Consider the following 26,712-nt stretch of genomic DNA (forward strand, 5'->3'; position numbering starts at 1 on the left):
TGTGTGCTGCATCTCTCTTTGTCACACCCACAACAGCATCCTCCTTTTGAACTGAAGACCTGTTATTACATTTGCACATTACATGTAATGTTCATACTGCTCATACTGTTTGTAATGTTCACACTGTTTATACTGTTTATACTGTTTATACTGTTTATACTGTTCAACTGTTTATACTGTTCAACTGTTTATACTGTTTATACTGTTCAACTGTTCATACTGTTTATACTGTTTATACTGTTCAACTGTTCATACTGTTCATACTGTTCATACTGTTCATACTGCTCATACTGTTTATACTGTTCATACTGTTCATACTGTTCATACTGTTTATACTGTTCAACTGTTCATACTGTTTATACTGTTTATACTGTTCATACTGTTTATACCGTTCAACTGTTTATACTGTTCATACTGTTTATACTGTTCAACTGTTCATACTGTTCATACTGTTCATACTGTCTATACTGTCTATACTGTCCATACTGTTCATACTGCTCATACTGCTCATACTGTTCATACTGTTCATACTGTTCATACTGCTCATACTGCTCATACTGTTCATACTGTTTATACTGTTCATACTGTTCATACTGTTCATACTGTTTATACTGTTCATACTGTTCATACTGTTCATACTGTTCATACTGTCTATACTGTCTATACTGTCCATACTGTCCATACTGCTCATACTGCTCATACTGTTCATACTGTTCATACTGCTCATACTGCTCATACTGTTCATACTGTTTATACTGTTCATACTGTTCATACTGTTCATACTGCTCATACTGTTCATACTGTTTATACTGTTCATACTGCTCATACTGCTCATACTGTTCATACTGTTCATACTGTTCATACTGTTTATACTGTTCATACTGTTCATACTGTTCATACTGTTCATACTGCTCATACTGCTCATACTGTTTATACTGTTCATACTGTTCATACTGCTCATACTGCTCATACTGTTCATACTGTTTATACTGTTCATACTGTTCATACTGTTCATACTGTTTATACTGTTCATACTGTTCATACTGTTTATACTGTTTATACTGTTCATACTGTTCATACTGTTTATACTGTTCATACTGTTCATACTGTTTATACCGTTCAACTGTTTATACCGTTCATACTGTTTATACTGTTCATACTGTTCATACTGCTCATACTGCTTATACTGTTCATACTGTTCATACTGTTCATACTGTTTATACTGTTCATACTGTTCATACTGCTCATACTGTTCATACTGTTCATACCGTTCAACTGTTTATACTGTTCATACTGTTCATACTGTTCATACTGTTTATACTGTTTATACTGTTCATACTGTTTATACTGTTCATACTGTTCATACTGTTCATACTGTTTATACCGTTCAACTGTTTATACTGTTCATACTGTTTATACTGTTCATACTGTTCAATTGTTTAAACTGTTCATGCTGTTCAACTGTTTGTACTGTTTATACCGTTCAACTGTTTATACTGTTCATACTGTTTATACTGTTCATACTGTTCAATTGTTTAAACTGTTCATACTGTTCAACTGTTTGTACTGTTTATACCGTTCAACTGTTTATACTGTTCGTACTGTTTATACTGTTCGTACTGTTTATACTGTTCGTACTGTTTATACTGTTCATACTGTTTATACTGTTCGTACTGTTTATACTGTTCGTACTGTTTATACTGTTCATACTGTTTATACTGTTCGTACTGTTTATACTGTTCATACTGTTTATACTGTTCATACTGTTCAACTGTTCATGCTGTTTATACTGTTCGTACTGTTTATACCGTTCAACTGTTTATACTGTTCGTACTGTTTATACTGTTCATACTGTTTATACTGTTCACAGTGGAGGTGACCTGATGAATTATGAATTATTATTTGCATGAAATTAAACATTTTCAGCGTTCATCCATTCCCTTTCTCTCTACCACGAGTCGATAGAGTGGGTGTTCATCCTTCAGACAGTTTCCTTTACCATCAGCAGTTCCTGTCCAGCTGTTTGTTCAGTTGAAGGAATGTGCTTTGATTTGATCTGCAGCTCACGTAAGCTACTCGCTGTTATGTTCAGGTGATATCGCGTGACGGCCGATACAAAGTCAGCTTTAGCGTCGAGTCTCTCTGTTTGTGTGGCCATAAACTGATGATTCTGGACATTTCTGCGGTGCTGATGTGGAGGAGCGGCTGTGCTGAGTGTCGGATCATAATCCTCCAGATGTTTCCTGAGCTGGAAGGATTCAGATAGATGAGAGAACACCTTTCCCATGGTCACTAGGATGCCGGAAATCAAGGCCGTAGCTGCCAATAAAGACACTGAGGTCATGTCCTATCAAGTGTTTTTGTTAATTTAGGCAGCTTGAGGGGAGAAAACCTCTACAATTAAAACTAACACTTGATTGTTTATTTAAATACTACAAAAATACTACAAAATCAAAATTGGGAACAACAAAGAAAATCCAAGTGAGAGGCCAACTGATTTATAGTTATATAATGAGTAACGCTTATAGATTAATTTATGTTTTTTAAGTCCAATGAACACAACAAACTCCCCTCATACACTCATATAATACCAGTCTGTATTTTTCAAATGGAGACAAAGTCCTTAAACCATCCTTATATCACTAATGAAATAAAAAAAAATGTGATTTTGCTGTATTGCAGAAGTACCATTAAATCCCAGTGCCTGGTAGAAACATTTCAATAATTCATGAAGGTATGATGCTTTGCCAGCAGGTGTGTAAAATATGCAGGATCCTCTGCCAACAAGTTGGTCTGAGCAGAAGGACAAAACAGTGAATATAATCTACATAATCCACGAGAGGCTTCTGCAATCTGCAATCTGGACGCATCATTCTGTTCCTTTACATTTGAACTTTTGTTTGTTTTTCTCTGACTGTTTTGCAGCTTTAGGCCGTATTCAGACCAAATCAGACCGGACTGCGGCCGGAAAGTTGAGCCAGAGTCAACTTTTGGAGAAACGCAACCTGACGTCACTGCGGCTGAGGGCTGCGGTGACCAATCACAGCGGGAGATCAGACTGATCAAAGTTGTAAACTCTGCCATGAGGGAGCACAAAGACGTTACTAGGAGGAGGAGAGGACATTTCCCTTCGCTTGATAACGTTAAAAGTAAAGTTAGACTTTGCTGTTGGCTTCTCGACTCATTTTAAAAAAGACGAGAGAGAAAGAGAGAGAGAGCAGCTGTGGTCGAGCGAGGTAGAGAGTGAATGAAGAGAGCTGGTAGCGAGAAAGTCGGTGAATCAGATCAATAAAACGTTATTTTCTGATTGTTTCACAGCGGTTACACTCTAGAGCACAAATAAACACACCCACACCCCCCCGCACACCTCCGCTGGACCCTGTGGCTGAATGCTGCGCCGCCTGATTTGGTCTGAATACGGCCTTACAGTCAGGACCGGCTGCAGCTGCATATCACACCTGTGCTCAGGTTGTTACGTCAGCTTCCTGTAAAGTTTAGAATTGATTTTAAAATTTGAATGCTCGTTTTTAAAGGGATAGTTCAGATTTTTTCAAACTGGGCTTGTATGAGGTAGTTATCTACAGTCAGTGTATTACCTGCAGTAGATGGGGGTTGACATTGTATTGTATACTATATTTATAAAATTTTCACCGCTTCACCTTGCCGTCAGACAGCCCTTTCCTCTGGCACTACATTTTCTCAACTTTAGAACTTCTGTATTTCTACTCATGCCGCACACTGTATTGCGCTGCAGATCAGCTGTTTGGGTCAGAAAGTTCTGTGGCGAGATCAGACATCTGGGTCGGAGGTCGACCTGTGCATCATTAGTAGGTAATACACTCACTGAAGGATAAATACCTCATAAAAACCCCACTTCAAAAAATCTGAACTATCCCTTTAAAGCTCTACTGACATGCTTGTGTGCTGTGAACCAGTAAGACCCCTCAGGTCATCTGGAACAGGCCAACTGGTTTCCTTGAGAACTGGTGAAGCTGCTTTTAGCCTTTATGCTCTGAGACGCTGGAACATCTTAACTGATCACTTTTAAGCAGTCTAACTTATTTAAGTTATGGTTTTTGTCTGTTTTAACTGTGTTTACTTACATCTGATGTTTTATTTGCATTGTATATTGTATAGTTCAGACTCTGTGAAGCACATTGTGTTCCACCATGTCAGGTCCAGACTGGATTTTGAGGTAACTGTGGGTCATGAGTCAGCTCAGGAACGGGGCAGTTTCAGGTTTGAAAACTGGACCTGGTTGAGCGATAAAAAGTGCCAAACCAGAATAAATTTTTTATGTGTTCGCAGCATAATTGTGTGGCTGATGTAAGCTTTTTCTGTTTTGAATATTGCGGTAATTGTCAGAGGGGTTGTTTTGCACACTGTGTGGAGGGCTTGGACCCGTTACCGTGGCATCACTTCAATCCTGGCAAACATGAAATCTGATTTTATTACAGAAACTTCTCAAAACAGATGTTCTTATTTCTAGATTTTTGTCTGTTTGTCAATATTATTCTGGTTAACGTATGCACATTTGTGATCACATTCACTCACTTTCTTTGTGGTTTAAACTTCTCAGCACTTCTCAGAACATTTGGCATGATCCACTTTTCTGATGTTAATCTGTTCAGCATGTTCCAGACATTCATACAACATTAAAAACAAAGTAGATCCATGTTGCTGTGAAGGCTCACTGGAAGTATTTAGCGATTTATTACAATTATTGGCTTTTACACTTTCTGATAAGTCATCAGGCCTTGAAAGTGAAAATTAATACTTTAACTATGTTTTGCTGCTAATACTTATGCACTTTTACAATATGTCTTTAGACCCTAAAATGTGCTGCAGCCTGTTATCTGCTGTTTGGTGGGAAACCTGTTGGCTAAAGATGAGGAGGGGCCAAACCAACAATAGTGGGGCATCTCTGCCCCGAGAGCCCCCGATGGGGACCCGAGAGAGGGGGGGACGGAGTCAGAGTGACAGTTGAGCAGCTCATCAGACAGACAGCTTCTATATCTGAGGTTTGAAACACTAAGAGACAAGAAGATCATCCAACAGGAGGCCTCGATCCTCAGCACGGTCGGCTGTGACAGGAAGGTACGTCCTCTTTATTATAAAACTCTTTTTATGTCCTCTTATTGAAATGTTCTACGTCATCAAACCATAAATGGCAGATTTGGTCACAGTGAGTACATCAGTCTTTCCATATCTAATTTAATTCTATTAAATGTTTTTAAAGTTTTGTTCATTTGGTTACATAATCTTTTATTAGAGGGTTTTCATGGCGTTCTGCTAACATGATCTTTGTGTGGATTTTATTTTTAGCTTGAGGATGTAGTCAAGCTGTTTTTGGCCAAACAGTGTTTCCTCTGTCGCTCTGTTGATGACATTTTCTTCTTTTTGTGCTTGGTTAAAATTTGCGCTACATGAATTAAAACTGTAGATGAAGAGTCATTTATTGCACAGAGGAAGGTCTGAAGAAGAAAAAAAGAAAAAAGGAGGAGACGGTGCAACGCGATGATGTAATTACTAGAGTGACAGTCACATCCCTGGTGACGGAGAGCATGATGGACAAACAGCTGACATCACAGCTTCCTGCTGTTGGGAGCGTTTTGATAAACAGCTCTGCGTCGGTTATACAGACACGTACTGAACGCTGCCCAAAGACGAAGAAGAGAGCTGACAGATGAAATATGTCCGCCACCGTGTTTTGTCTCTCTTGCCGGACGGAAGCTTCGGGAACATTTAAGTCTCACGCTTCCTGTATGATATCATTTACTTGTTTATTTGCAATATTTCAACTTATGAATTTCCAGCTTAATGTGTAGATTGAAAAAATGCATAAAAAAGGGTGGATGGAAACACACCTATAGATGAATATAAGATGATTAAGGACAAGGTAAATGTGTGTACGTAGTAACAAGTCTGGGCCGGGTTTCCTGCATTACGTGTTTGCATGACTGTATAACAGCGGACCCTCTGAACATCCATGTTGTGACTTTCTCTCCATGCTGCATGAAGAGATATAATGCATCACTTAGCATATCTCAAACACAGAAGAAGAATTTCCCCCCGACACCTTTGTGGACGCTGGCGGCTGCAGTCACAACACGTGATAGCATCAAAACGTCCACAGAACTCCTGCGGCAGCGTGATCCTCCTTCTTCTTCTCTGCTTTTGATCTGTATGTACAACAGCAAACAGCAGGACATAGCTGACAGAACAATCTCAACTCAAGATCCACTGACTCGCTTTGTTCTGGAGCTTTCTACCGTTACTGTAGATGTTCAGAATGATTATGTTGATGAGGGCAGTGTGATACGGTCAAAAAAGCAGTAGAACAAGCAAGTAAGTATACTTTGAGTTGATAAACATAATCCTTTGGTTAAGGGTTAGCTGTAACAAAAAGGTACATTAGTTATTTGTGTGTGAAATGCAGATAATTAAATCAACAACGTGACATCTGAGATACTAAAAAATTAGACAGAAGGACAGACGGGCTTAATGACTAAACTGTGAAAGTAAAATGTAAAACGCAGCTTGTCGTTGTTGCAGCAGTGAAGTGTCTGGACGCTGGTGTTAATAAAATCATAAAATCACATCTGGAAACTGCAGCAGGGGAGACCGCAGCCTGAAAACCACACGTGAACATAATCAAGACTCCACCGAGGCCGGGGAAATGAACCAGATATAATAAGTGTGTGTGTGTGAAAGTGATGAAACCTTCAGATGAAACCTGTCGAGCATCCAACAGGCGCTCTGTTGGTAGCAAACTGAGCTGAAAATGTACATTTTATCTGATATATGTGGACGCACATGAGTCACACAAACTCTCATATTTAATGTTTTACAGCCACAATATGAACAAACAACATCTTGATGATTAGTACATTTACTCAAGTACAGTTTTGAGGTACTCCACTACATTTCAGAGGGAAATATTGTACTTTCTACTCCACTACATTTATTTGACAGCTTTAGTTACTTTTCAGATGAAGATTTGACACAATGGATAATATAACAAGCTTTTAAAATACAACACATTGTTAAAGATGAAACCAGTGGTTTCCAACCTTTTTGTCTTTTGACATCTTACAAAAAGCAGTGTGTAGTCGGGGTCACATTTCACATGTCTATGAGTTGTTAACAGCTCCACCAAATAGTGATTTTTCCCTCTAAACTTCTCACATGCTTTCATTTCAATAACTGGCCAAAAATTCTCAGAGTGACGCATTTTTTGTCCAACTTTTAGAAAGAGGAGTAAAAACATTCCCTCACTGAGACCTGCTGATAGACGTCACAGCGGAGCAGAGGAGAGACACTGAGATAGCGACTATAACTGCCCTGCTCGCTGGTATTTGACATGTTTTGTTTTTTTCTTCCCAAAAACAAATAATTTTAAAAAATATTTGCATGAAACAAATATTCGTAAAAAACCCCCCACTATTTGTGCTTTGCCGAATAATGTATTTGTATTCGGGCACACCCCTAGTACAGAGCCTATGATAAGCAGGAACAGCTAAGCTTAATAATGACAAATAAGACAACAAACAACACGAAAACACCTTGATGTTGTTGTGTCCAAAAGTTTGATTTCTAATGAACCAGACTCTTAATATTATGGAGAATTAATGGCAGTTGGCACAGTTTCTTATGTGCTGCAGCAAATTGATCTGATAGAAAAAGCAGATTGGTTAAAACAACCTTGTCTTCTAGGAGTAAGAAGCTGTTGCTCTACTAGTTTGGCTTGTTTTTAATGTGATGTAAGTGGTGGAGGAGCCATAATGTGTGACACCTTGAAAATGAGACACAGTCGACTGTATTTAACCATGTTTTTCCAGCTTAGTAAATTGTGCTTTTTCAAAATATTGCTATGATGGTATCCTTGTGGCCTCTTGTCGAGGGTTTTTATTGTCTGTTTGTGCAGGGATTCTATTGGCTGTAGCAGGGTTTTATTGACATGTCCCCAACTTGTCAGACGGTACGTGATGTGTGGGAGGATCATTATATATTCATGAACATTTCAGCTGCATTTGTGGTCATGCAGTTCCTTGTGAATCTCAACTTCATTACAACAGGTAAAATGTTTATATAAGGTCTTAAATCTTATTATTTAGGCTAAAGAGGCTGTTCACATGATGTCAAGGTCATGTTTTGCCTCGCTGTGAAAAGTACATGCGTGTATGAAGGTGCAGTACCACCAATTGTAGTTACGGTTTTTCAAATCTCAACCCAACCGGTCAAAGCAGATGGCCACCCACCAAGAGCCCAGTTCCGCTTGAGGTTTCTACCCGTTAAAGGGGAGTTCTTCCTTACCGCTGTCGCCAAGTGCTGCTCATGGGGGAATTGTTGGTTCTCTGTAAATTAAAGAGTACGGTCTAGACCTGCTCTATGTGAAAAGTGCCCTGAGATGACTTTTGTTGTGACTTGGTGCTATATAAATAAAATTTGATTGATTGATTGATTGAAATCTGTCCTGCAACTCACTGTTGGAGGCGGGAGTCTACTTTTACCAAGTTAGGATCAATCCATCCACCCAACCCGCCACCTCTGAATATGGAAATTTGTCACCTTACATAGAACTGTGCCACTTCACGGCTCTTTGAAAGTTGTACACGCGTGTACTTTTCACTTCTAGGCGAAACAAAACGTGACACTGACACGATACCCTCTAGTGGACTGGCAGGTGTATATCACGCTTTCATACTGGGCTGATATAGATGCTGCAATATTATGGGAATTGTAAAACAATGTGGTTGAGCGGGGCTGATTTCACACAGCTAAACCTACTTTTTTAATTTACTTAACAGGCTACATTTATGTTTTTAACCCTTGTGAGTGGCTTTTTTTACAGACTATGAAGGCTGAATGTTGTGTATATACAGCATCTATGTAGGAGAACCTCACCACGTAATCATAGTTTCTACTTTGTGGCTCTGAGTGTCGTAAAACAGCGACGCCTCGCTCTCTGTGAGGAATCCTCCTCCTTACTGACAGTCAGAGCAGTCACGCTTCATAAATGAGTCTTAACTCGACGACGAGGTTGGAGTATATTTTTAAGTTCAGTGTGATTTCTACATGTTTGATAAATACGACCATTGGTATCTTTTTTTTCTCATGTGTCTGCTATGGATCAGGTCCCTGAAAACCTGGAGAATAATATATTATAATATGTTAGATCAGCTCACTTATGTACAACCGTCTCGCTCTTTCTCACATAAACACAGACTCATCCTGCAGGCACATTTGTAAACCTACACACTCATAATCTATGTACATGTTGGGAGTCAAATAAGCAGTCTGACTCAGAGTTTCTGTGGTTTTAAAGATCCTAAAACACACACAAAACACACACAAACACACACATACACACCATGATGTGTAGTGTTGCTGAAAAATGACAGTCACTCTGTCTCTGCTTGTTGGACTTTAACATTGGCTCATTAACTGTTAATTCAAGGTTTGCTTCATATTTTCCGTAGTTCACTATATGAGCTGCTCATGAATGAGAGACTAAATCCGGAGCAGCCTGAGACCCCTGAAAACAACATGAACACGTCTGCACACAGAGCAGCAGCCAAAACACCACCAGATAAAACTCAGATAACAGGCACCGCGGCAGGTCTGTCAGTCTTCAGATTTGTCCTCATGTTGAGGAGTTGTGCGTTGTGCTACAGCGAGAGATTCTCGGTACTTAAAGAGTTTGTTCACAGACGGCCATAAAAAGATCCTCATGTGCTGCCTGTTGTTTTTATCTCAGTGTGTCTGATGAGTGGTTGTGTTCGTGTCTGCTTCTGTGTGTAAAATGAGCTGTTGTGTCCAGCTGTGTGTTGGTAAAGCTGACTGTGAGTGTGAAGAGTTTTTGAAGATGTTGACTCAGTATTGAACCGTGCAGGGAACCAATCGAAAACAGCTGTGATCTCTTTCATTCTCCTTATTGGATTTAGGGAAATTTATACTCCAGCAGCCCCAAATTATACCTGAGATAACGTTACATCAGCAGGGTTTTCATCCTAAAAGTCCCACACAGTTTTAACAAAATTATACTGTTTGAATACTCCTGCAATCACAAGGTTTCAGTCTATCCGACCTTCATCAGGCATACGGGCAGCATCACAACCATATATACACATAGGAGCTGCTTCAATCATCCAATCAGATGACTACAGAAATGAGTTTGACTGATGAGCACCTTGAACTAACCCCAAGCATATGCATCACCATCCAGGTTATTCAGAGAAAAAACATTGGAAAGAGTAGAAAAATACAGAATGACACAAAGGAAACAAAGCCAATAAATCTTTTTATACATTATAGCAACAACTCTCCAAAGGTCAAGAACAGAAAATAACTTAATATGAAGTAAGAGCACAAGTACTATATATTTCATAAATCTTACAGTGTTATGGAACATATTGCAGTGAAAACCATAATAAACCCATTCTGTCAAAAAGGAAAGGTTAAGGACTTGCAGTATTATCATACAATAAACATTATCTATCTCCAAATGGCACCAAACTGTCACATATCAAGGATGTGCAATGACAAAGCATAAATAAAGGCACAAATCCATCATTAATCTATGTATTAACATCCATATAATTTAAATGGTATGAGACATATTATAGAGGCTGGAGATAAAATAGTGCAGAGGACCATTACACGTAATCAATGCATGTTTGTGGTGGACTGATTGACTGACGATGCCGCTCACACGGACAGTTCAACCCCATTTCCTTCATCTGGATGCAATTAGCAGAGTTCAGCTGCTTTTCACCGTTTCGTTGTGTTTGTCTGAGACAAAACATCAAACCCAGTCTCCTCCGTCAGTTTGGGGGGTCTTTCTTGTGGTCTGGAGTTTCGCCGTTTCCAGAGGCTCCGGGTCTTTCGGTGGTTTGGAGGACAGCCTGAGTGGCTTCACCGCACTCTGTTTGTCTTGGATCAGCATCACCAGAAAAACCCTCCAGCTGGGAGGATTATGAAACTGGTATGAGACACACAACCTGAAGAAATGCTTTCCTAAAATGAGCTGGACAGAAAACTAACTTTCTGATAAATTGCAGCCTTCTTAAAATGTTTTAAAGGAAACATTTTAACAATTTATTTGCAACTATAACTGCGAGTCCTCCTTTGCGTCTTTCCCAGATCTCTATTCACTGATCTACTTCCAAGATTACTGCGATCATAAAGTTCTTGTGCCAGTAAAGTCGTCAGGAAATATCCGCTCCAGGCCAGTGCCTCCTCAGATGAATGAAGAGTTGAAATGGTCGGAGAAGCCTCAGCCCACCAGTGGTTTCCTGCTCCAGTGCTCTGGTTACAATCCTGCAAGGAGAATGATGGGAGATTTTCCGTGGTGTCCTTGGAGGCAAACTCAGTGGCCATGTTTCCCAAGAGCCGGGTCACGATGTCTTTTCCCCCGACATTGGAAAAACTGAAATATGAATTACTTGCATATGAGGGGGCGCCAAGGGCAATTAGATGGGGAAGGAGTGGGGGGCTCTTACATAAAGAGCTGGAAGGAACGTTTACAGAAAAATGACAGAGAAGAAAATAAAAGGCAGAGCAACAAAGAGACTGAACATGTTTGTGTGTGTACTGTAGCTTAGGCAGTGATGGAAGAAGTATTCAGATCCTTTACTTAAGTAAAAGTACCAACACAGCAAAAATACTCCATTACAAGTAAAAGTTCTGCATGAAACATCCCACTTAAGTAAAAGTACATAAGTATTATGAGCTTGATGTAGTTAAAGTATTGCAGTAAAAGTACATAAGTATTATGAGCTTGATGTAGTTAAAGTATTGCAGTAAAAGTAGTGGTTTGGTCCCTCTGACTGATATATTATTATATATGACATCATTAGATTATTAATAGTGAAGCATCAGTGTTAGAGCAGCATGTTACTGTTGTAGCTGCTGGAGGTGGAGCTAGTTTCAACTACTTTATATACAGTTTGTTCAGTTTGTTCGTTCATACCGACTAGCTGATTCCACTACGACTGGATGTAGCTAAGTAGAAGGCTATGAAGCTATGGAAGAAGATGGCATCCACATTTTAAATCTCTTCACTGCCACCATAAGAGCTGAGAAGTGCACATTTTTCCCACAAAACCTAATTAGCTGTGAGATAAAATCATGGCGGGAAAAGCTGCAGTAGATGGGTTCTTCACTAAAGCAACCTCTGAGATGTTTCTGATGGATGAAATCAGAAAGCATCAATGAAGTCAGTCATGCTGACACTTATACTACTGTCAGAAGCTGCTAGTAGGACTTTCTGACAGTGGATTAAAAGACAGGTTCACAATTTCTCAAGTGTGTCTTACACCAGCAGTCAGGTGTCCATATGAACAGTGAAAGAGGTTTTCCTCACTGTAATCATTCCTCCTGTTCATGGCTGGCTGTTAAAAGATCCTTCAAATGTGCTTTCATTTAGTGCAAAAATGCATTTAAATGTCTCTGTGAAGCTTATATTCAGCTTCAGCAGTCTGAGTTAGTCATATCAAGTGGATATCTGACACATTTACAGTCTTTTTAGCATCAAATTCCCTCTTTGTGTTTCCTCAGTGTTTCCCTGTTGAGCTGCGGTGGAAGTATAGTAACAAAAAGAGGAACTTTGGCACTAAAAAGACTGTAACGTTGAAAGATATCTACTTGATTTGACTCATTTGGATGCTGAAGCTTCATATTAGCTTCAGATAAACTTTTAAATACATTTTTGTAATGGTCAGTATGAATAGGAGGAATGATTACAGCAACAGGTTTCACTGTTCATTTAGGCTCCTGACTGTTTTAAGACAGACTTAAAATTTTGTGAAACTGTCCTTTAAGTGTCTCTGAGTTTTATTGGGTGTTGATTGACGATGAGGGAAAGAGGAGAGTTTATCCCCATCACTGACTCTGCTGCTTTAGGATTTCAACCAGCATCCTTTTCATCACAGTTCTGCTCCCTCTGAGAACAGAGGGGGTTTGTGTTTGGTCGTGTTGTGGTATTTGGAGCGTTCACTTCAGTGATCATCATTCATGTGTTCTCCCACAGGCCTGTCTGATTATCTCTGCTCACTGAAGCCTATAATGTGTTTATTTTCTCTCCAAACATGTAATTTCTATCTTGTGCTTGTGTAGGAACCACTAATTGCTCCATGAGGAATCAGGGGCTATGGCGCTGATGGGGCTCCGTCTCCTGACGCTGGCCTTGTGGGTTGGCGTTGGAGTGAAGCTTGAAGTTTGGGGCGACCAGGTGAAGCCAGCCCGAGCACCTCTGATCCCCCACCGGCCTTTTGTCGTAGTCTGGAACGCTCCGACTGAGTCCTGTCGCCTTCGATTCAAGGTGGACCTGGACCTAAGCGTTTTTGACATCGTAGCAAACCTCAATGAAACCCTCAGTGGACCGAACGTCACCATATTCTATCACAGCCACCTGGGATATTACCCATTCTACTCCAACTCCGGGTTCCCTATCAATGGTGGACTGCCCCAGAACCAGAGCATCTCCAAACACCTGAGTAAGGCCCGGGCTGACATCGACAAGCTGATCCCCCACAAGGATTTTCGAGGCCTGGGCGTCATTGATTGGGAGAACTGGAGGCCTCAGTGGGTTCGAAACTGGGGCTCCAAGGACATCTACCGCAACAAGTCCAAGGAACAGATCCGGAAACTTCACCCGAACTGGCCAGAGAGCAAAGTGGAGAAGCAAGCAAAGGAAAATTTTGAGAGGGCCGGACTGAACTTCATGAACCTGACCTTGGCCCTGGCTGAAGGTCGCAGGCCAGATGGATTGTGGGGGTTTTACCTGTTTCCAGACTGTTACAACTACGGGTATAAGCAGCACCCGCAACGGTACACAGGCGAATGCCCGAATGTCGAGCATGTCCGTAATGATCATCTGATGTGGCTCTGGAGGGAAAGCACGGCACTATACCCGTCCATCTACCTGGACTACGAGCTCAAGTCCTCCACCAACACTGTCAAGTTCGTCCACTATCGAGTCAAAGAAGCCATGAGAATTGCGTCTATCGCCCGTATGGACTTCACACTGCCCGTGTTTGTCTACTCCAGACCTTTCTACGCCTACACCTTTGTGGTTCTTTCAGAGGTAACTTTACAGTCAATACTTTTATGATGGATCATACTACCTTAGAGCATGCGCCCACCAGACATGCTTATAAAAATGTCCCCATGTCTCTGTTTCAGAGTGACCTTGTTCATACCATCGGGGAGAGCGCTGCCTTGGGAGCATCAGGCGTCATCCTCTGGGGATCATCAGAGTACGCTCGATCACAGGTAACAACAACCAAGAAATATTGTATAAACTGATGAGTTAGAACTGATTAAAGAGGTGCAAATGTGGAGTTTATTTACCAACATGCACAAATATCAAAGCTAAATTCAAAAAAGTTGCCCCCATTAAGCTTTAAATTAATTTAAAATCAGATTAAACAAACAGTGATTGCTTGAACTGAATGTTCAATGTGTTATAGTACTACCCCTACATTATAAATGCATACAATATGTAATGATCACTGATGACTTGATGCGCTGGCCCTCCGCCAACGGGTTAACCCTTTGTCTGACTGGTTAGAGCAGCTGTCTGTGGTTTGGGGGACTGAGATCGGAAACCCGTTGTGGGAACCCTCCTCTGCTGTGACATTAGTGTCAGAAGTGGGATGGCTAAACCGTGATGCCATTGGAGACGCATCGCCCACAGAAACGTGATGGAGCCGGAAAAAGCTGAAACGCAGGGGATGTGCTTCCCGAAGGAGAGGAGGGTAGTTTAACGACCACAGATGACTAGACGAGCTGGGTTAACCCTTTGACTGACTGGTTTGCACAGCTGTCTGTGGTCTGGGGGACTGGGGTTCAAGACCTGGTGTGGGAACCCTTCATCACTGTTACAAATATGTAAAACAACCCACAAAGCATTAAGGAACAAGTGTTAATGTTATAAATCTCATGCAGTCACTGTGCTTAAAATCAGGCTTCATGATTTCTGACTCTGAAACATATGAGCAGACATAATTACTCTTTCCTCCAGAATCTAATGTTCCCAAAAATAGCATCTTTTTTTTTTCTCAGACCAAACTCTGACAGTTAAAAACCAGGACACAAAGCATCAGATTTATGCGTGAAAGTGGTCAGGGTTTCTGTTGGTGAGTGTGGATTTCTTTTACATCCTGTTTACAGAAGACTTGGCTGTAAATCCAAAAGATAAAAAGTGGAGTCTGTCTCATAATCATCACCGGATAGTGACAAAATATCCCTGTGAAAGTAATACTATGTAGAGAATGGATTAAACAGTTTGCTTACTGTAAGGTAAACTGACTGTATGTGTCTTTAATGATAAGTGTTTTAGTACTGTTGTGGAAATTTTCTTGAGAAAGAGGCACATGGAGAAATAAAGAAAGTATTAAACATTGTTACTTGTTGAGGCAGTTGTAGACACTGTACAATCCATCACATCATCAGTAATAATTATACAAACAAAAATACAATCATCTTGTATTTTTGGAGAGAAAGCATGTTGTACAGCTGGCCCTTTCTCTAAAGATTGTGAACCCAAACTAGACAGATTTATACCTCTCCAGAAGTAAAGCTAAAAACAGTCTGGTCCCTAAATGGACACTTCCACAAACCATTACACCTTCTTACAAAAAGTATGGTCCTCATGGTCAATCAATAACTTCAAACATGGACATCCTTCAACTTTAGCTTGTCTAGGAACCTCCACACAGTCTCTAAAACAGCAGGCTTAAGACAAAGATATCTCTAGCTAACCCCAGAGGTCAACAAGCAATCCTCAGATAGAAACAGGTTCAAGAGTTCAACTAGCCTAGGAGCAGGATTTCTTCACCAACATGTATCCCCAAAATGACAATGACATTACATCACATTCAGTTGATAACAAACATTGATCCCTTAGTTTAAAAACATTTGTAACATATATACAAAAGATTTGTAAAATGATAACCTACCCACAGTACATTTTAACTTGTTATCTCTAAATTGTGCGTGAAACAAAAACTCAATACCTGGAAGGCAGGAAACCAATCTAAAGAACTAATTGTATGGTGTAAAAGATGCAGAGATGATGTCGAGATGTACTTACGTGTTTAAAATGAGCGGTATGATCCTTTTATGATAAGGTCTTTTACCTCTTTCTTCCTCCAGAGGAACTGCCTGACGGTGAAGAAGTACATCGACGGTCAGCTGGGACATTACGTCATCAACGTCACCTCTGCTGCCAAGCTGTGCAGCAAAGCGCTGTGCAAGAAGAACGGCAGGTGCGTGCGCAAGAGCCTGGATTCGGGCGCTTACCTGCACCTGAACCCACGCTTCTTCAACATCCACCGCAACCCGACGCCCAGGGGCCCCCGCTTCCACGTCAGCGGCCACCTCAACAACCACGACATCTTGGACATGAAGCACAAGTTCACCTGCCAGTGCTACCAGGGCTGGACAGGTGTTTACTGCGAGGTGCCCCAGGTACCGGCCCCTCCTCCTCCTGTCCCGCCTCAACCCGCCATCCCTCTGCCTCACCCCCGGGAGAACAGCCTGCTGGGAGATGTCCTCGTCCTGCTATCCCTCCATTTCTCTTGTCTCTGCATCATCATGTTCCTGGGACTCTGTCTGATTATCAGGTGTCTGATACTGTAGACACCAAAATGTACTTTTAGGACCCCCTCCTCCTCCTCAGGACGACAGACAGGTATAATAAGCAGCTCCCTAATAATAATAATGATAATGATAATAATAATAATAAGCTGAGTGTTAGCCAAACCTTACTGTAAGTGTGATCAGCTGCAGTTCCTCTAGATGTTGCTCCATGAAATTAATGGAAAAACCTCCAACTTCTTCAAAATCAGCTCTTGTGTGTCTTTGTGGTTATTTTGAAATTGATCGAAATCTTTTAATTGAAGTAATATTTCACCAGAAACACCCCTTTTGGCTGAAAAAGGTCGACTGAAAAGTTTGTAACTTCCTCCTTTGCTTAAGACAGATTCACAAGTTTCACAGCATTAAACAAGTCTTAAAACATCCATAGAAACTTAAAAAACTTCTCTATAATCTCTGTAAATCGATCGACTATTTTCTGCCTGTTGCTGCACCTCTCAAGCTTTCCATTCAGGCTTTTAGGATGAGGATTAACTGATCTGTTTGACAAACTAAATGCTACAACACAACAACATTTCACAAAACACAACATGTTGTTCTATTTTGCACCTCAGGGCTTCAGAGAAGGCCAAACATATCAGCATTTTAAATGTTATATTTAATCTCTTTCATTTAATAATTATTTTCTTCTAATTCTAATTTTAGCCTAATTTTCTATCAAATTTGCTTCAGAATTGAAAGGGTTACTGTCCTGAAACTGTGAAAATAGAATTATTCAATCAGATTGTTTTGTTTGTTTGTTGTCTCTAGGCAGAGAAAACGTTAGCTGGCCCATTCAATGTAGTGTGACGTATATCCATTTTACAAACTGCAATATTTACAAAATTTACTGTGAAAAGTGAAGTGACTGTGAGGCGGACGTGAAGGTAATGTAGAGTTGACAGCTGGTTGACTGGAAGTGAACAGATGTCCAGTTCGTAAAACAGATATACATCACACTCATAGACTGTATAAAAATATGGACGTAGTTACCGTGACGTCACCCGTTGGTTTCTGAAGAGCGGTTTTGAAGCTCAAAGTGAGCCGCTCCGGCCGTCGCCATCTTGGCAGTGCGTGATGCTGCCTAACTCCCAGCCAATCAAAAATGAGCAAAGAGGCGGGCCGAATGGCTGAAACAAGCCACCTAGCGGCTGGCGGACCTGTCACTCAAAGCAGCCATGTCCTTCATTATGCAGAACTTTACGGCTTAATAAAATTTAAACGGGTGAGTTATAAAAAAATTCACCCCCGTACAGTTGTCATGAAAGAGGAAATTAGCTACAGAGACCAAAACCGCTTTTTGTACCAGGCTGTAAACATGTTTATTTCTGCTGTAAAGTTGGGCATTTTAACATGGAGGTCTATGGGGATTGACTCACTTTTGGAGCCTCAAGTGGTCGTTCAAGGAACTGCAGTTTTTGGCTTCATTTTACAGCCCTGGAGGTTGCTGCTTGGTCACACTACATTGTGTAAGTGGAGATTAGCCCCCATAGCTGTGTGTGTGTGTTTGTTCAGAAAGTGACGAGTGAATTAACCAATCACATTTTGATTATAGTGGGTGGGACCAAATATCATCCTCCAGGGCCTTCAGAAAGGCTTTCTAGCAGAAAGGCAAACTTCTCCCGTGTAGCTTAGCTCACCGCACATGTATGTTCATCATGTCTTAATTCTGTCTTGTCATGTTGTTTGATTGGAAATGCTCCTGTTTTGTGTGCACATCTAGTAATTGTTTTAAGTGTAATGCTAACTCTGCTAGCTTTGCCATTTTCCTATGGGATTTCCCATCGTATTAACGTGTTGTTAGCATCATGCTAAGCGAGGATTTCCGTCCTGTCAGCCAGTCCACCTGGAAACCTGTTTGCAATTAGTAGTGTATTTATTAAAGCTCTGAGCAGCAGACCAAATAAGTTTGGAGACAAATGTATTTTTCTTTCATTTGTACGTGAATAATAACAGCACACATGACTGTTTGTAGTTTTTGTTTGTTTGAGAGAGAGAGCTGCAAGCCGCAAACAGATGTTTCGATGCCGCCCTGCTGATTTTGAGTGATTTTTGCTCAGATTAATAAATGCAGTCTTTGATTTTGAAACAGAAGCCTTATGTTGTTGTTGTTGTAGCCTTTCTGAAGCTATTGCAGGATTAAATCACTTCATTTTATTTTATGAGCCCCCTCAGTCACTTCATGCTGGCGCTGGGCCTGAGAGAGACAAAGGCTATTTTGATATCCATGGACTAGAATAATATACATCCTGGGTGGCCGCTTGTTGTCTTTGTATGGTGTTCATTTTGTAGCAGAGATCTCAGTGTTTTTGTGACTTGTTTGTTTGAGTACAGAGAAGACGCCCAAGGTTAAAATGATTATTATGCCTGTTTTTGTTTACCTAACGTCACGGTCGGTTAAAATGTTGCAGTCGTTCATCCCTCCCAAATTCTTTTGTCTGTTGCTGCTTTTTTGGTGTGCGTTTTTTTGTGTTTGTGTCTTTTGCAGAATGAACTGATCATTTACTTTTCTGATCATTTATTTAAGTTGAGCGATCGGCTGAGTCCATTTCCTCCAGCTGGAGGACACAATAAACATCCCACTTCTATAAAAACCTCATAAAACACTCAATAAATCAAAAAAAGTTATCCAGAAAACATTTTACAGTCACAGTAATTTGTTTAATTTGGGATAATGATTCTTTAATGGGACTGACATCACAGCCAACACTTCATCAGCCTACCGAGTGAATCTGCAATTTGGTGCATTTAAGTCAAATAAGTCACAGCCAGCAGCAGCGACTTAACAACCAAACAACTCAACAAAACTTAACAATAGTCCCTGTTTGTCTCACGGGAAAGGGAGGAGCGGCGGGGCGTCAAACACTGTTTTAGGTGATTAGAGGAGGGAGGAGACGTTTCTGTTGCAACTGGAAGTTTGTGTTTCAAGCCTGTTAAAAGTAAAAACGGTCAAAAAAAGAGTAAACTATGGATTATACAAAGTGTTGAAGTCAGCTGATTATAAATCAAGGTATTTATCGGCTCGATTTAACAGAAGCTTTAGAGCTTCATCACTAATCTGCTGCTGCTGGAGGATCAGAGAGCTGCATGTTATTAATGTTTTTACCGGCAGGTAGCTGAGGACTATGTGCCTTAAAATCTTGATGTTTTTATGTTAGAGCCACAGTATCCCTGACCTTCTCAGATAAAAAGGATTTCAATGAGATTTAAAATTTTGGGAAAAGAAAGCAGTGATCTTTACTTGGTAGATCAGCAGATACACTGAGGTGAAGAATCAGGAGAGAAAAAGCTGCAGCAGCGGTGGAAAGTTAAGTTCAGTACATTTACTCAAGTACTGTATTTAAGTACATTTTTGAGGTACTTGTACTTTACTTGAGTATTTCCATGTGATGCTACTTTCTACATTTCAGAGGGAAATATTGTACTTTCTACTCCACTACATTTATTTGACAGCTTTAGTTACTTTTCAGATGAAGATTTGACACAATGGATAATATAACAAGCTTTTAAAATACAACACATTGTTAAAGATGAAACCAGTGGTTTCCAACCTTTTTGTCTTTTGACGTCTTACAAAAAGCAGTGTGTAGTCGGGGTCACATTTCACATGTCTATGAATTGTTAACAGCTCCACCAAATAGTGATTTTTCCCTCTAAACTTCTCACATGCTTTCATTTCAATAAATGTTCAAATGATCCAATATTTCAGCAAAAATCAAAGATTAGAGAAAAAGTCCAAAAACTGAAAACAGATTTGTGTATCAGAACTTTGTTTTTTCTTCTTTCCTCTCCCATTAATCATCTCACCACCCCTCAGATTTATCTGCTGACCCTTTGGAGGGGCCCGACCCCTAGGTTGGGAACCACTGGACTAAACTAGCTAACTGTATATAAAGTAGTGTAAACTAGCTCCACCTCCAGCAGCTACAACAGTAACATGCTGCTCTAACACTGATGCTTCACTATTAATAATCTAATGATGTCATATATAATAATATATCAGTCAGAGGGACCAAACCACTACTTTTACTGCAATACTTTAACTACATCAAGCTCATAATACTTATGTACTTTTACTGCAATACTTTAACTACATCAAGCTCATAATACTTATGTACTTTTACTGCAATACTTTAACTACATCAAGCTCATAATACTTATGTACTTTTACTGCAATACTTTAACTACATCAAACTCATAATACTTATGTACTTTTACTGCAATACTTTAACTACATCAAGCTCATAATACTTATGTACTTTTACTGCAATACTACTCAGTCATTATCTTTGTCAACCTTGGAATAAATGTTTCCTTACTTACCTTCTGGTGAACCTGATGATGATACATGTTTTGGATATAAATATGAGTTTCTGGGAACAGAAACGCAGTGACTCAGAATATTTTAAATGCCCTGAAAAATGTGTCCAGTAAAAACACAATTAAACTGGTTTTAGTGGATTTCAGTGGTCACGCTGCCCGGACTGATGAAGCATCAAACCCACCTACAACTTTCGTTCACTCCTGGTTTTCTTCTTTTTAAAAATATTGACACAATATTATAATAATCACACTCAGACTTCACGCCTCCATCAAACATCTTTCACCGTCACCGGTTACCTCAAGTTTTTAGATTTTCTTCCATCAAGGCAGACATCAGTTTTAATTTATTACTTTAAAATCAACTAGCTACAGATGTGTAAAAGAAAGTGCAAGGGGAAGTTTGATAATGATAATGTTCATAATCAATTAGTTGTTTGATCCAGAAAATGGTGAAATATGTCAATAACTGTCTTTCAAAGCTCATGATGACGTCCTCAAATGTTTTGTTTTGTCCACAACCCAAAGATATTCAATTTACATTTAAAAATTCTTAAAAAATGACTCAAAATAATTAACCGATTATCAAAATAATTGGCTATTAATTTAATTAATTATTTAGGAATTTGGACTTCTGAGAAAGTTTGTCTGAACTTTTGACTGGTGCTGTAAATAAAATTGACTTGACTTTCATTTTGCCCTTTTGGTGGCAGCAAATGAAAAGTCAGAAGATCATCAGAGTTCCAGAAGTGTGTGAACCAGATTTCACAGCCAGCCATCACGTGACCGAGGCGGAGCTGAAGCTGACTCAACCCGACGGCGTTTCTCTGTCGCTGTTATTATCGGATTATGATGATTGACAGCTGAGGAAGTAAACAATCTCACAGCATCTGCGGTTCACAGTCGTCTCAGTTTCATGTCTTCGGATCTTTTTTCTTCGTCTTCTAAACACAAACATTGACAATTATGTTACCAGTGAAAGTCTCGTACACTTTGTTTCCTGTCAACTGTTTGAACATTTTCTAAAACAGTGTATCCTGTATCCATTTTATAAAATAAACTTCTTCAAAATGTCTTAAATAAACAGAAACCAAACACCTGTAATTTTGCGACTCCCAGACTTCAGTTACCTCCTGTACTTGAGCTAATAACCATAATCAGCTGTAGCTCCGAGTCAGCAGTCACTCTGGATGTTCTGCTTGTCTGCAGAGCAGCTGGCGGAGACTCAGCGTGACTTTCCCCTCAAACTGACAGCAACAGTCTGTCAGAGAACATTTTTCACCCTGCATGTTACGGGACAGAGAATTTAAAGGATCCTAACTGTGTTTTTGCATATTTTAGCCCATTAAAGGATGAACTTTCTTTCTTCTTGTCAATAAATCACATAAAAAGACCAAAACCAACACTGTGTTAGTTTGTCTCTCAGTACTTTCTGACTTCCCCGTCTGTGGTGCTCAGCTCAAAGCCCATTGGTTCCCACTGAAGACGTACAGTATAACTTCGTCTCATAAACATACAGGCTTTTTTACAGGCTCAGTAATTTCCTCAAACATCTGGTGACTGTAGTTTTACTCAAACAGGAATAGTGCGTTTGTTAGGGATTATTTTCAGTGTACAGTTAACACACATTTGGTGCTTTAGTGAGTATTTATCACAGACTGTATATAAAGATGGAGGCAGCGAGGTGTGATGTCACCTGTTGGTTTCATCGGAGCCCGTTTGAAGAGCAGAGTTGCAGCTTCTGGTCGGCGCCATCTTTTCTGTTTGGAGCCAGAACCTTCCAGATGAGGAGTGTGAGGTGAAACACGTCCCGCTACCTCAGACTCAGGGCAGGTGTCATAATTGTTATGGAATATTCCATCTTTAGAGGTCACAAATTGGGTTACATTGGGTCAAGCTTGGCTTTGAGGTCACACTGTAATTCTTAATCAGAGATTAAGATATCTTCTCCTTGAGACTTCAGGCAGAAACCTCTCTGATAGAGGATATATCAGCGTTTCCATGGTTACCAAGGTCAGAGGAGGCTTCCCTAAACAACACAGATGGGTGGATGACACAGTCAGACCAAAACCAAACCAAAACTGCTGAAATTACATCCAACGTGACTTAAACTGTCACGGGTAAAGTGCAGTCCCTTGTTTAGAAACTAGTGAACCAATCAGACTAATTGCTCATATTGTAGGCTGATAAAGACGAGGACTCGGACCTTCAGAGGACAGAACGGAAAGAGACGGCATCCGAACAAAACACTCTGGTGTTTGCTGTTTTTGGTTCTCCACTTGGCCGAGTGCTTTCAATAAACGTTTTCAGCATTGAGAGACATCAAAAGTCATGTGTGCACCTTTCTCCACTGCTGACCATCGCTCAAAATATCCACAACAATAATGAAGTAACATTAAACTTGGTGAAATATTGCAACAATAGTCTGACTCAGTGTGAGTCCTGGAGCCAACTGTCAATCACAGCTGTCAATCAACGCACACACGGCAGACATCAAAGCTACTATAAGTCTACAAATCTTATCAATGGAGCAATAATTCCCAAAATGACCACCAGCAAACTTATTAGAGGACCTGAATCTAGAGATTGAGACCAGAATGACTCGTTGAAAACAATGACTGACTCAGTATTTCTAGAGAGAAGTTGAAGCTTTTTGAATGGGAGTCAGTTGAAGCAGCTAGCGGCTGTTGGTGGTACTTTGAGGAACTTCAGCTTCAAAATATTGGAGCTGCTGGTTGGTTTTTAATAGTTTCTGGACAACAATGGAGGAATACGATATATCAGGCTTTGATACACACACAATACTTGTTAGTAGGTCAGTTCATTGTTGGTTTGGATCCAAACATGAGATTTGTTGACAAGAGGAAAAATAGTTGGTTTCACTGCAGAAAACTTTAATTTCCTCTCAGGGTGACATTGGTTTCAGTTTATTCTATAAAAGTTAATTTCTGCAGGGAGAAAATCCATCCATGACAATTTAGTCGACTTTATTGATTGACCAAAATGGTTGGTAAAATAGTTGCACTGGCACACTTTGTTATCAGGAAGTAAAACACACACTTGTAAAGCTAAAAGTAAGAAAGTTTAATTATTTTATATAAAACCACAGAAGTTCCAGTATCAATTTACAAGAAAGTATTACACATTACAGATAAAATAAATAACAAAGATTAAAATTCAAGGTAGAACAGAAACCAGTGCTAAATACAGGTTTTTACAAATTGGGATTAATTATTTAACTGCAGGCGAGTGAAAATAGATGGTTGTTAGTCTTGATTAAAAGGTCTCAGTAGTGGAGCTCAGTATGAAAACACTCCGGACTGCTTGTTAATCTTCGAGATGGTTACACAGCCTGCATCCTGTGAGCTGAGCGTCTGTGAAGTTCTGCCAGATAGGATGATGCTGGCGTGAGCTCTGTAGGTGATAAGCAGCAGCTTTGTAATCTGACCGGAGTGAGATGGGAGACAATGAAGTGAAGACAGAATCTGTGTTAGCTGCTCAACTCTTCTTACTTCCTGTAAGAGTTTTTGGCAGCTGCATTTTGGACTAGATGTTTTTTTTTGTGTGCAACAGTGAGGACGGACTGAGAACAATAATCAGGTCTGACTGTGTTAGAAATGGACAAACAGACATAGAAGAAAGATACCTTTGTGACATCATGATGTGTCTTTCAAGTGAGAGTGATGAGTTGAAAAGCAAAAGTTTGGTATGATTTGTGGAAAACACACCAAAATACTCCACAGTCTCCGAGATGGAGAGAATTCAATTGGAAGAATTTAATTTGATATTTTATCACACCTAAAATCAAAAGTAAACAGATAATGTTGTGTGCAGAGAGCCCAGTATTTGTATTTGTATCTGTATTTGTTGAGGCAACAAAATCATTTGTATTTGTATTCGAATAAAAGTGGAGAGAGGTTTAAAAATCCTGTTTTTGTTTTTATTACGCTTTTAATTTTAGAAAATTAAAGTGTTACAATAAGTGTTCATGAAGTGTTCCCTTGGGAGCACTTCATTTGGGTCTTTAGTTCAGCTTTATCTCTGGGGAACACCCCCAACTCCAGGAGTGATGTCCAAATTAGGAAAGTGCGTCATGTAGCAGGTGGATGTGACTCCCCTCGTTGAGACCAAGCGGCAACCTATGGGGCTGAAAAATGAAGCCAAAAACTGCAGTTCCTTGAACGACCACTTGAGGCTCCAAAAGCGAGTCAATCCCCATAGACCCCCATGTTAAAATGTCCAACTTTACAGCAGAAATAAACATGTTTACAGCCTGGTACAAACAACGGTTTTGGTCTCTGTAGTTAAGATTCTCCTGGTGGCTGGCTCAAAACTGGCTCAAGTCTGACAGCCCCCGTAGCAAACAATGGATGTCAATTATAGATGATATACTGGTGATGGAGCATCTTACATAGAAGGTGAAAATGAAAAAAGATCTCTTTGTAAAAAGCTGGGAAGATGGTTGTCATATAAGGAAAGAAATGATTCTACATAACTGTACGCAGGCTCTGTTCTTTCTGAATGGTTATTACTGCTTTTTTAGCTGTTTGTTTCCCTTTTATTATTATTATCATATTATTATTATTTTCTCTTTGATAGTTTCTTTCCTAATCAGTAATCCCGAGGAGATTGTCTTGCAATGTATTGTCAACACTGATAACTAAAATAAGTAAAAAAGTTGTTTTTTTGCATTAAAAAAAGGTTTCTGATCTCTTTTGGCACTCGTCTGCTTCGCTACCTGAAGCTGAACACCAGCAGCTGGTCGGACGCTGCATTTATGTGACAAAATCTGTCAAAATACATCCATCGTCCTGAAGTGCTGCTGCTGAATAAATGAACAGGCTCTGCGATCTGTGACCAGCTTTTAGTCTTGTAGCTCTGATTGGCTGTTTAGCAGCTGTTTATCACCTCTCCGCTGCCTTCTTCATCACCTTCATCTGCCGTTTCTGATTACAGGCCGGGAGGAAAAAGGAAATAAACATTTATATACAAAAAATTTACAAGGTCTAAACACTGACGACTGAAGATCCAGTTGGACAGAACGTCTCACCTACCAAACCATCTAAACCAGCTCCACTTCCTGTAAGCAAAGACTGATAAATAATCAACTGGAAAACACATCAGTTGCTACTGGGTTTCTAAATTCAAGTACAAAGTAGATCTGAGGAGATGGAGAAGCTTCTATGACTCTCAGTTTGAACGTTTGAATTTTGCAGAACGATAAACATTTTAAATTCAGTCACAATCTGCAGATCGAGTTCGACTAGTTGTTGTTTTTGTTCAATATTTAAATGTCGTTCTTTTGGCTTCTTTTAGATTAAGAGACTTAAAGAGAGAAAGAATAAGAAGGAGGAAACTGTGCAGCCGTTTGAAGCAGCTCAGTTTGGATTCTTATGATAAAATGTTAATTAAATAGAGTCCAGAATCTGCCGTGAGAGTTCAGGATCATGCATGAGCTCAGTAAAAGTCATGAAAATCTGCCAGTGAGATTATAAAACTGTAAAAGTAAAAGTGGAAATGTGGGACAGTTGTGCTGGAAGTATCAGGAAGCTTTGTCCTTTGAAGATGGGTTATTTTATTTTTTAAAGTTTTGAAATGTATCTGTGTATTTACTGGAGATGAAACTTGTGTGAACTGCAGTATGTTAGCAGCAGTTTTCTAGATGTTTTATTCAAACCGCCTTTCCGCTGCAGGAACTTTCCCCAGACACTAAAGTTTCCTAAAGTACAGGAACCTTGGGGGCGGGGT

At 39.9% G+C, this 26,712-nt stretch overlaps 1 protein-coding gene across 3 annotated transcripts; it reads left to right on the forward strand.

Moving 5' to 3' along the window:
- The first annotated feature begins 4,872 nt into the window (after positions 1-4,872).
- On the forward strand, positions 4,873-22,112 carry hyal6 (hyaluronoglucosaminidase 6). Of its 3 annotated transcripts, XR_006096104.1 has the most exons (5): positions 4,873-5,097; positions 13,120-14,089; positions 14,188-14,277; positions 16,162-16,699; positions 21,678-22,112. XR_006096104.1 is itself a non-coding variant. In XM_042410818.1 (4 exons), the coding sequence occupies exons 2-4, from the start codon at positions 13,154-13,156 to the stop codon at positions 16,645-16,647; spliced, it is 1,512 nt and encodes a 503-aa protein (XP_042266752.1). In that variant the 5' UTR covers positions 4,873-5,097; positions 13,120-13,153; the 3' UTR covers positions 16,648-16,704. The 3 variants fall into 3 exon arrangements, 1 of the variants encoding a protein (XP_042266752.1); XM_042410818.1 differs by lacking the exon at positions 21,678-22,112 and having other exon boundaries at positions 16,162-16,704; XR_006096105.1 differs by lacking the exon at positions 4,873-5,097 and having other exon boundaries at positions 12,853-14,089.
- Positions 22,113-26,712: the final 4,600 nt, after the last annotated feature.

The sequence above is a fragment of the Thunnus maccoyii genome, chromosome 5 (assembly GCF_910596095.1).
Source record: "Thunnus maccoyii chromosome 5, fThuMac1.1, whole genome shotgun sequence".
In the NCBI taxonomy this organism is placed as follows: domain Eukaryota; kingdom Metazoa; phylum Chordata; class Actinopteri; order Scombriformes; family Scombridae; genus Thunnus; species Thunnus maccoyii.